This window comes from Balaenoptera musculus, chromosome 13 (genome assembly GCF_009873245.2).
Source record: "Balaenoptera musculus isolate JJ_BM4_2016_0621 chromosome 13, mBalMus1.pri.v3, whole genome shotgun sequence".
NCBI classification, from domain to species: Eukaryota; Metazoa; Chordata; class Mammalia; order Artiodactyla; family Balaenopteridae; genus Balaenoptera; species Balaenoptera musculus.
The window spans coordinates 37,562,949-37,575,056 of NC_045797.1; the positions used below are offsets into that span (position 1 = coordinate 37,562,949).

General features: G+C 43.0%; 1 protein-coding gene across 2 annotated transcripts in view; it reads right to left on the minus strand.

Annotated features, from left to right (window-relative positions):
- Positions 1 to 755: 755 nt before the first annotated feature.
- The window catches only part of B3GNT2 (UDP-GlcNAc:betaGal beta-1,3-N-acetylglucosaminyltransferase 2), a 31,710-nt gene continuing 20,357 nt past the window's right edge, over positions 756 to 12,108 (minus strand). For both annotated transcript variants that reach the window (XM_036872742.1, XM_036872741.1), the window contains one exon: positions 756 to 3,274. In XM_036872742.1, the coding sequence (XP_036728637.1) occupies positions 2,072 to 3,265 (1,194 nt within the window). In that variant the 5' untranslated portion in view covers positions 3,266 to 3,274 and the 3' untranslated portion in view covers positions 756 to 2,071. The remainder of the gene's footprint in view (positions 3,275 to 12,108) is intronic.

A 12,108-nucleotide genomic window follows, 5' to 3' on the forward strand; every position in this document is an offset into this window, starting at 1 on the left:
AAATCTATTACTTAAGAACACATGGTCAAGTTACACGGACACAAGCAATTTGTGAACCAGTTGCCTATGAATGCTCTGAGAGCTTCATTACTCTTCTCTAAACCTGATGTGGTGATGTGGCCACCACCCTCTACCCACAACCACTGGAGGAGAGAGGTCAGATGCAGGCACATGAACCCTTTAGAAGGACCAAGCTTACAAACCTTCAAACCCACATCGAGTATCTGTGCCCTCATACTCGCTCACATGTATGGCCTCAACATTCCCACTAGGAGAGGACAGTGTGCTACATGTTCTCACGACACTAATCCTTCTGTTTTTTGAGTTTCATCCAATGCCTACTTGTTTTTAATTGAGCGTTAGCAGTTTCTTCTCAACAAAAGTCTAGGAAAGAAACTTGAGCGGTCAAAGATGCTCTCTGTTTCATCACCATGGATACAAACCCCAAAATGGACACGGCTTAGGATGATACAATCTTTAAGACGCTGCTCCATTCCACTCACTCCATTTTCAGTGAGTATAAAGAGTTAAATCCTTTATACTCACTGAGAGTGGAAGCATAAATAAGTATTCATACTCCTCTCTACAGACTCTACATGGGAAAGCACTTTTAAGAATTTTAAATACAAAGACAGATGAAAAGGTATAGTTCAATATTACTGTAATAGTTTCTGGGGGGAAGAAATGGCCTCTTTGGGGAAAATGTAATTAAATGCTGGAAACAGAGATTATAGATTACACATTACACGTGACAATTAAAAATATGGTGACTTTATTTCCATCTTCTTACAGTCCCCAGTATCACATCTGGTAAGAATCTTCATATCTATAACACAAAAATGTCTCAAGAAAGCATGTTACAAGACAGTATATATAAGCAACAGTTTGGCAGAGTTCTAGTTCATATCCCCCCCGCCAAAATTTTTAATTCAAAAATAACAATTAACTTTATTTAACATATGTTATACTTACTACTTAAAATACCATGCTCTAGTTAAATAATTCATCAACAACACCGTATACAAATAAAATATTACACAAAATATATTTAAGAAAATGTTTTGGTATTTGATCTGAACAATAAATAAAAACACAGGCACTTCTACACTGAGACAGGAAAGCAGTCACTACTCAGGATAATAATTTTGTATAAGCAACACAGAATCATGTGGCAAGAATAGAATTCTGCAGTTTTAAACTGACAAACCACTGATAAAAAGGTCTGCAACTTCAATCTTTTCACTTAAAGTTCAAAAGTTACACATGCTTTCCTGGTCCACAATGAAAAATCATAAACACAATATGGTTACCAGGGTCAATTCAATCTTCAGTTTGAAGATTATGGAATCATACTCATTATTTTCAAATACTAAAAAAGAGAGAACTATGACGACACCACCCAGCAAACCAAATACAAGATAGTTAAGCCTTCTCCTTATTATGACCAGAAGACATAACAAGATAAACTGGATGAATGTCACAGGGTGATTCCCATTTTGCAAAACTGATTGATTAGATTAACCCAAGGAAATGTTGGGGTGGCAGGAAATTTCAACAGAAGTTAATTTTTCCAGACTATTTAAAAAATTCATCCAAATTTCATGAAAATAAATGTAATTCCATTTCACAAAAAGCACTGAATCATATATAACAGTGTCTTTGTAGCCAATAGGTTTATGAATACCTAAATTGCAGATAATTCACTCATTATAATGGGAAATAGGATTACCATCATATGAGGGCAAAACAAAAATAACTTAACACGATCAGATTCCAGAAACATGATTTCAGATGACAAGGGGGACAGGGGACAAGTTAGAAAATAATGACCACTAGCCAGCAGGAAGGGTCAGAACCATTCGTCCTGTCATATCCTACATAAAAATTAGGATCTTCCGCTTTCCCTCTTCAGAAAGTACTACATTGAAAGGTTTAGAGGCCCTCATATGGATACTACTCATAAAGGCAGTTTTGATGGTTTTTCATAGAAATTACCTCTAATGTGAGAGAACACAACATGGGAACTATTCGAGATACATCTTTCTATGCAAAATTTAGTTCTGTACATAATTTAGCAACTTAAATGAGCATTTTGCAACCGAGACCAAATATCAATCATCTCTTGAGGTTTTCTACTATGTACCAACATCAAACCTACATAGGAACAAATGTTATTCCTGTTTTTCTCTTCTATATCAAATGTCCTGAAGCCTTTGTGTTTCTCTGGAACGAGGCCAAGTTTCTGAAGGCACATTCCAGTATAAACGTCATCGATGGGGTAGAGAAGGACCTGGTCAGTTACATTGTATAGCCTCAGGGCCAGGTGGCCGGAGTACAGGAATCCACCTCCCCCTGCATAAGGCGGGTAGACGCCCGTGTAAACAACTTCCGGGATGTAGTACTTGAGTTTCTTATCCCGATGAGGTCCAGCATTGTGAATCACATCACCTATAAACAAATCTTTGGCTTTGTTCTTGGATAAGCTATTCAAGTGATTCAGGATGTGATGGGTGTTCACAAAAACATCATCATCGCCCTTGAACACGAACTCAGCATTTGGGCAGGAAGTGCTCACCCACCTGAGAAAGAGTACTTCTTTCAGAGATAAGTTAAAGAAGGTGTCTCTGTAGTTCCACATAAGAATGTCTTGGTGTTTCTCACTCTCAAATTTCAGCATATCTGAAAGGTCAGGATGGTTGTCCTCTGGGGAGGTCTGGCCCAGTAAGAAGACTCGCACCACTGTTTGGTTCCCCACATTGGTTTCTTTCCCCCAAGATTCCCGAATCGCTTGCCTTCTGTCGAAATGTGAAGTAAGGGACTTAATCGCCAGCAATAAGAAGGGCTTCTTTGCACACTTATCGGGTTGATCTATAAGCAGTGAATAATTTCGACATCTCAAATACAACAGAAAGTCTTTAAATCTGTCTGGCAAACTGTCGAAACCTGAAACTACTGACGTGACCCTCAGGTCAGGTTCACAATAATTCAGATGGCTTATGTTGGAAAATCCGTACGCTTCCCCTGTCTGGTTGGCTAACATGTTCAAAATGGGATTGTACTTCCTGTTCAGCTTTTCTTGTTCCCTGTTCCAATATGCCTTGGGAGGGTCAGATATCTTCCAGAACTTTTCTTTGGGTATTATTACTTCCTCTTTTCCATTTTTTTCTTGGCTACTGCTTTTGGAGACTTCCACAATCAAATAAATGAAGACATTTACCATCATCAGGATTCCCAACAACTTTATTCTTCGACGTCCAACACTCATTTCTCATATCTGAAATAAAAGAGAGGAGCATTGTATTGATTAGATTATTATTAATTGCATTTGCTCACATGTCACTTGCCTCTTTTATGTCCCCCGGAATAGCGGTTTAGAGCACAGATTCTAGACTTGCACTGCCTGGGTTCAAATCATGGCCCTATCATCCTATTTCAAGCTCTGTGACCTTGGGCAAGTTGTATAACCAATGTCTCAGCTTCTCCATCTATAAAATGGGGATAATAACCCACTTCATAGGACGGTTGTGAGAGCTATATGCCTTTATATGTAAGCTTTTAAAACAGTGGCTGGCCTATAGTGAGCTGTGTATAAATGACCCTTAACGCTGTGGCTGTTTTGGACACCGGAGGGCAAAGATACGAATTAACTAGATAATTCACAGGTGCTTCAACTTCCTTGCTTACACAAGGACATATACAAATCAGTGTGCTGCACACGGATGTGCTCACAATTCATAAAAACAAATACAGTTTATATTTGTTATTATGTACATACCTGCACACACACATAACTGTATTTATGTGAGTTGCAACATGTGCAGTTCCATGTCATTCACTCTGATCCCCTATTTTACTCTATTTTTTTTTAAATGGTGGCCACAACCTTGAATTGTTTCCTGACCTTCCATTTTACAGATGAGGAAACCAAGGCAGAAAGATTAAGACACTTGCCCAGGGCTGCAGGGTTAGGAGGTGGAGGAGACACTAACCACACTGAGTGTTCAGAGAGATGAAACCAGCTTCACACCAGCTTCATCCAAATCGCCCACAACTGAGACCAACCAAAATGTCATCAACAGAAGAATGGATTATGAAACTGTGCTATATTCATACACTGGAACAACCCTTAGCAATAAAGAGGAAAACTACTGCTACGAGCAACAACAGTGTAGTGAGGGAGAGACAGACCTCAAACTCCATTTACGTTAGGTTCAAGAAGGCAAAATTAATCTAGGCCCTAGAAATCTGAGAGTGATAGGGGTAGGGGTTTTGAATGGAGAGAGTCAGGAGGGGCCTTCTTGGGTATAGAAATATACTGCGTATGTCTTGATCTGGATGGGGTTTCATGGGTGTATACATTTGTCAAAACTCAAACTGTATTCTTAAGATCCCTGCTGTTTATAGCAAGAAGAAAAAGAGAAATGAATATGACATTTTAGTGAAATATCAAAGGCCAAGAATAGATTTCAGGCTGTGGGCAACAGAACAAAGAAAGAGTAATGAGATGGTTTGCTGGGGTTGTAACTGCAGAGTTCTAACACTGGTGAGACAGATGGCCCAAGAACAACCAGTTAGATAAGCTTGACATTAAAAGACAACCCCAGGGGCTTCCCTGGTGGCGCAGTGGTTGAGAGTCTGCCTGCTAATGCAGGGGGCACGGGTTCGAGCCCTGGTCTGGGAGGATCCCACATGCCGCGGAGCAACTAGGTCCGTGAGCCACAACTACTGAGCCTGCGCATCTGGAGCCTGTGCTCCGCAACAAGAGAGGCCACGACAGTGAGGGGCCTGCGCACTGCAATGAGGAGTGGCCCCCACTTGCCACAACTGGAGAAAGCCCTCACACAGAAATGAAGACCCAACACAGCCATAAATAAATAATTTTTTTAAAAAAAATAAATAAATAAAATAAAATAAAGGCAGAAAAAAATTAAAAAAAAAAAAAAGACAACCCCAAAAAGTGGAATGGCAATACTCGGTAAAGAATTTTCTTATCAGGTTGGGACCTCTCTGGTGGCACAGTTGTTAAGAATCCGCCTGCCAATGCAGGGGACACGGGTTTGAGCCCTGGTCCGGGAAGATCCCACATGCTGCGGAGCAACTACGCCCGTGCGCCACAACTACTGAGCCCATGTGCCACAAGTACTGAAGCCCGCGAGCTCTAGGGCCCGCGTGCCGCAACTACTGAGCCCACGTGCTGTAACTACTGAAGTCCGCGTGCTGCAACTACTGAAGCCCAGGCGCCTAGAGCCTGTGCTCCGCAGCAAGAGAAGCCACCGCAAAGAGAAGCCCACGCACTGCAACGAAGAGTAGCCCCCGCTCACCACAACTAGAGAAAAACCTGTGCACAGCAACGAAGACCCAATGCAGCCAAAAATAAATTAAAAAAAAAAAAAAAGAATTTTCTTATCAGGTTAATTCTACAGTTGAGAATTCATCCTCAGAAAAGAATCCCAAAGAAGTATTGCTTCTCAGGCACGGTGCATTATCTTGATACAGGGAGTCTCTGAAGTAGGTATTATTACTTTTATTCCCATTTTATACCTGAGGAAACAGATTTAAAGAAGTAACTGTGTTAAGGGCAGAGCTGGAATCCTAGCCAAGGTGATGGGGGTTCTAAGACCACCATGTCAAATGGTAGCCACTCTTCTCTGACCTCTAGAACAAAGTGGGTTTTTTTATTGGGGGGGGGCTGCAGTTAATAAACATTGATTCTTCTAAAATTTCAATACAAAATGTGAAAGTTCAAAAAGGATGGTGTAAAGGAAACAGTTTGGTATCACTGGAGGAGCATGGGATCTTGTTTATTTGTTTTTTTAAAATTGAAGCATAGTTGACTTACAACATTATATTAGTTTCAGGTATACAACATAGTGATTTGCTACTTTTATAGATTATACTCCATACAAAGTTATGATAAAATATTGACTATATTCCCTGTGCTGTCCATTACATCCCTTGTAACTTAATTATGTATTTTAATCAAGGGTAGTGTTTATGTATTTATTTGTTACTATAAGATTTAAAAATTCACTGGGTTCTAACAAATACTCTCAAGGCAGAAGTATTTGTCACGCTGAGAATGCTGTGAAGTTATCACTATGTTGAACAGCCCAGATTAGATCAATGGGAATTCACAAACTGTTTTGTGTCTCTTAAAATCTGTCCAGTAGATCCAAATCTAGTTGCTTGTATTTATCACTGCCAAACACAGTTTTGGTTAAGGGCATATAAGCAAAAGATGTTTTTACAAAACCAGTCCCTCGGGCTTCCCTGGTGGCGCAGTGGTTGAGAGTCCGCCTGCCAATGCAGGGGACACGGGTTCAAGCCCTGGTCTGGGAAGATCCCACATGCTGCGGAGCAACTAGGCCCGTGAGCCACAACTACTGAGCCTGCGCGTCTGGAGCCTGTGCTCCGCAACAAGAGAGGCCGCGATAGTGAGAGGCCCGCGCACCGCGATGAAGAGTGGTCCCCGCTCGCCGCAACTGGAGAAAGCCCTCGCACAGAAACGAAGACCCGACACAGCCAAAAATAAATAAATAAATAAATTTATAAAAAAAAAAAAAAAAAAAACCAGTCCCTCCACCATACCTTCCACTCCCCAAAGCCTCTACACAGCTAGACAACATGGCAGACGATAAAGTTACGTGGGTGCTCTCAGCTCACCCAGGTAAGCAGTCTCCCATCACCACTCCATTCTCCTCTCACTTCTCAACCACTACCCACCCTCCACTCCTCAAGAATCCCACTACAGAGGTACCAAGAAAGGGCCTTCTTAAACTTCCTCCAAAGAAGGCGGTAAGGAAAAAAAGGAAACCCCACAAGATATTCCCTACTCCTTAATTATAGTTTTAAAGGGCCCTGAGTCACACACAACCTGAATAATTCATAAGTCTATGGTCCACGCCCTCCTTAGGTCAGCTCCTTTCAAGTGAGCCTCTGAGCACACCTTTTATGCAAACTGAAGGCCAGTACATCTTCGGCACCCTAAACCTCTTTGTTATGGGCCTAACTTGCCAGGACAGGAGAGCTCAAGTGGACACTTGGAATGTATTTGTGTGGGTATCTGATACAATTAAAGAATTAGTCATCTTATTAGCACATAAATCATGGCTGGTTTTAAGTTGGTTTTTTTTGGCCTCCAGATTCGAGACAAAACACTTTCCAAAAACAAACCATTCTCTCTGAATTAGGATAACTTTCCTAAAGCTGAAGTAGCACTTGACCCAGTATCACTGGTCTTGCCCTTCATGTGAACAGGCTGAAAGGAGGACAAGGAAAAGGATGAGGGTGAACAGAGAAAGACTACAATGAGCAAGAAGGTCTGGAAGGGAAAACAGCACGCGCTATGAACAGCTAACTACTTGGCAGAAACTTTCAACTCAGAAAAGGAGTATGGATATCAGTAGACTATTCCTGAAATTTCTACAGTAAAACAGCAGAGCTTAAGGGAGAAAAAAAGAGAAGCACAGTACTTTTACATAGCAGGTCGTGAACCTATAAGTTAATTTTCCTAGGAAAAGATTCAGGGTGAATAATATAATTCCAGATAAATGAGCCAGCTATGCATCCAGACCTATGGATACCAGCAATCCAGCCAGAACCATCTGAAATGATGATGTGAAGTTTCGTATCACGAAAAGCACCAATCCTTCTTTCAGGAATACTTTGAAGAGTGCATTAAGCTTGCTGACCCTGGCCAAGGTTTCCAGCTTCATCACGGCAATTCAGGCTTTTATTTCTGCCATCAAGACCCAGCCAGGACCTCCCATATTCTCGGCCAAGACAGGGCTTTGTGGCTCTCAAAGGGACACCATCCTCCCCTTGTTTCAAGGATTCGAGTCCTTGATTCAAGGATTCCACTTTCAAAGGATTCCAGAACATTTCCTGTCCATTTCTCATCTGTGCCCCCTCAGGGAAGCTGAGAGGATACCAGTTCACCAGGGAGAAAAACAGAGGCTCCAAGAGGGTTACAACTGGGCTGCCTAAATGTCACCACAGAGTTAAGAGGTAAGGCCAAGATGACACAGTCTTCTGGCTCCTAATCCAGGGCTTTTTGGATCTCCTCCTTTTTCTACCAGGCATGGCCACATTCTTGTAACCCGGTCCAGGTCAACAGTGAAGTTTCAAGGGCTGGCTCAAGGCTGAAAAGACCCAAGGCACTGGGTCATGGTACATTTGGTTGTTACAAAGACTTTCCAAAGAAAGGGAAATTGGAGCCTAGAAGCTCCCAGCCCCACTTCTGACAAGGGGCCAGCCTTCCTTTTCTAAATTCCCAAACGTGCAGCTTGGGCTAACTCTTACCACTATTTCTAAAGAGTATTTCTTCCAAACCAACCTGAGAAGGAAGGGTGGGAAAACCACCCAGATTCTCGATTATACATTTCCATCGAGTGTAAATGTCAACTTTCATTTGTGACCGAGGCACAGTCCCTCGCATGAGAACTAGACTCTTACGATAAACCAAAGTTCATGGAAAGGAGGATAAAGCAGTGACCTCCATAAAAATATCTGTGGGAAAAAGCTCTCTGAATATTTGACTAAATATTCCCATTACAGACATAAAACCAATTCCGTGTCCTTTTTTGAGCAGGAAGTTACATTGCTCAAAAAGAATTTTGAGTAAGAAAACCTACCCTGAAGCTAGGGAAGATGTTATACAACCCTCACTGCGAAACACAGAATTTTTACTGTGAGTAACAGAAATAGAAAATCCCATATGCAGACAAAGAACAACTTTAGCTTTCACTTTGTACTTGGGAGTTGACTCTCCCCAACAGAGACTGAACAGTCTTAAAATTTCTAAAACACTTCAGTTGATTTTGTTTAACAACTTCCTTCTTTAATTTGCAATTAAAATATTTAGAAAGGTAGAGACACACACACAAAAATTTGTGTTAGCTGAAAATGGATTATAAAATAGTACAGATGCCATGCTTAAACTATGTGAAAATCCAGATAAGATACCACACAAAAACAAAACCGGGTTAATCAGGGTGGTAGGATTATAGGTTATTTTCATATTCTTTAATGCTGCCACACCATCTTCCCCCTTCAGCAGCCTCTACCACTCACATCTAGACTGCCTGGGACGGGGGCTGGGGCACGTCACACACAAATCCTAATGCCAGGTCCCCATTTCTAGACCCCACATCACTAGCCTGGGCCATGGTCCCCCGGTCCCAGACACTCCAGCCCTGTACTGGACCCTGCGGTGTTCAGCACAGGCTCTGTCACAACATCCATCCCTAGATCACTGCCCACCTTTCCGTGGGCCCGTGCTCTCTGCCTGAAGCCATCTATTAGAGAGGCCTCCTCAAAATAATAGTAAAATATGAACACTTATGTTTTATTTTAATAAATACTTAGGTACCACTGTCTATGTGCCAGGCACCAGTGATGCTATGAGGCAGATACTCAGAGAGGAGATTTAACTTGTCCAAGGTCACACAGCAGGCAGATGGCAGAGCCAGGATTCAAACCCAAGCGGCTCCTCCTGAAACTCTAGCGTCTGAGTTTTAAACCATGATACAAGTGAACACTGCAGCACAGGCTTAGGACGTAAGGAACTAAAAGGATGATGGTCTGATTTTCGATGGTTAATCTTCTTAAAAGATTATTTTAAAAATTGTTTTATTTAAAAAATTTTTAAAGCTTTATGTTTATACATCTGAACCCTCAAAACTACCATCAGTCAAAGTCAGATATGAGAGGTAGGGCAGGGTCATAAGTAACATTTACTGAATGACTATTCTGTAGTCATTTCGCTTCCCAATATGCAGTCTAAACAATCCCAATGTTTCATTCCTGGACACTAGACTGGGAACCACTGAAGAGGATGGTCCTAAAAGGTTCCCTCCAGTTCTGAAAGCGAAGTGCTGGCCAGAAGACATTTGAATGAGGCCATTCTCACAAAGCTCTGAGTCAGAGCCTGACTCCTGCACCCCAAGGGGCTCCGGCTTGTTAGGCAGACAGCCACGAGTAGCTAGTCAGGGACAGAAGAGCAACCACACCCGGACCCAGTCCAAAACCTGTGCCCAGGACTGCCTTTGCTGCCCGCACCCCCAGTACCAAAGTGAAAGATAAAAGAAAGGCAGGACCTTCCTGTAATCAGGAAATGAAATGACCAGCCACCCCATCTAGTCAGGCTGAGGCTTGGAGGCGAGAAATCCAAGTTCCTGATTCGGTCACAGGAGTCTGAGCAGGCGGCCTCCGTGTCCAGGGGCGTCCTGCTTCCTGCTCACTCTCCTGCACAAACGGGACCCACAAATCCTCCAGGAGATAAAGAGCCCAAGCCTGCTGCCGTACCACGGGGGCAGGGGACGTGTACGTCATTCTGCCTGCCCAACCTCCCCCATCCTCCCTCCAGAAGCCTGGTGAGAGTGGCTAAATCCTTACTTCCCAGGCTTCTAACATCTGTTGCCTGGTCCTTGCCAGACTTTTCCAGATTCTGCTCAGATAAAGAGACAGGGACAGCTTGCAGCTAAGTGGTTCTGGGGGCCACCTCCCAGCACTCAGGGCAGACAGTGGGGTGGTGATAAGGGTGTGAGTGCAGCAGCTCAGTGGGACCAGAAGAGCTGGGCCATACCTAGAGCTCGTTCCTTAATGGGAGCAAGAAGCCTGGCCTCGGTTCTTGCCTGGGCTGGTGCCGGGGAGCCCCAGGATTCCCCCCACAATCTCACCTAGAAGCTGGCATGAAGCGAGAACATGTGTCTGACTGCTTTCTGGTCTGTTAAGTCCTAGAACAACTATCAGCTAAATTCAAGGAATTTGTTTCATAGTCATTAGCAGTACCCTTCATGTTCAAAATTTAAAGGGAAAAGTACATATGATGAATCTATTTACCTACATGCCCCCACAGGTGACATTGTACATCAAAGTGTCTACAGGACATGTTTTGGTCCCCATTGATTATAGTTCCCCCAAAACCCAATGTGGCTGATTTTCTCAAATGGTATTTATCATTTAAAATAAAATCAATCACTAAGTTCATTCTTTCAATAAACATGCATAGAATTTTCAGAAAAGGAGAAAGAGGAAAATGTAGTAAACAATGACAGGGAATTAACCCTCCCAGAGGCCATCCTGCCCCTGCCTTTAGTAAAATTGGTAAAAATTTTAGATCTTCATTGTATAAGATTATGTCATTATAAAACAAGCCTCGTAGATGTTTTGAGGATGGAAATGTTCCAGAGCCATAGTTAGTCTGATACCTGAAGTCAGAGAGCCCAGAATTAAATTCTGGTTATGCTACCTACTACTAGCTGTGTGACCTTATGCAAGTTGCCTGACTTCTCTGAGCCCCAGTTTCCTCATTTGTAAAATGAGGATGATATAACCTACCACACCAGGGTGTTGTCTACTGTGCATTGGGCTTTCAATAGTTTTCCTTCACGGGTTCTGATTCCTCCTCCAAACACTAAGCATACTTCTCAAGTTTTGTCATTCATTGCCTCTTTCACAAATATTCTCTCTCTAGAAACCCATCTATCCATCGTCTTAAACATTACCTCCAGAAGAAGTATCACAAGTTGACCCAGCTAACTCCAGATAGTAAATGCCGCGTGGAGTTTCTCTTCCTGGGTCCCCCCTCGGCGATGGATCAACTTCCCATGTGCACTCCCCAGCAGGACCTTGAATTGCTTCTCCCCCCCTGCTTTCCACATCCAGCACATCTGTGTTCCCACCTCTGTAACATCACTTGCCCCTCCTCCTCGCCTGTCCTGTATCCCATTCAGGCTCTGCCACTGGCAGGAGCCCAATGCCTTACTTCCCACAGCTCCCAAACATGCCCTGTTCCCCAGCTACTCAGTCTTCAGCCCCTGTACATACATTCCCTTCTCATGCTGTTCCCTGGTTTGGTCACCACCACCAACATGGCACGGCTCCCTCACAGCCTAACTGTAACTGTGTTGTCTTCTAAAACGCCTCTCTTCTCCATTCCTGGAGCTTAGGGCTTCATGGCTTCTTCCCCTCTTCTGCGAGTTCTCCTGCCCAAGGTTACGCCCCAGCCTAAATACCAGCCTCATTCCTCCAATCTTCTCACTCACATGCCCTTCTGGTCCCTTTATGATGATCTGTGCTTCCTTGCACGCCAGCTCCTGCCAACAT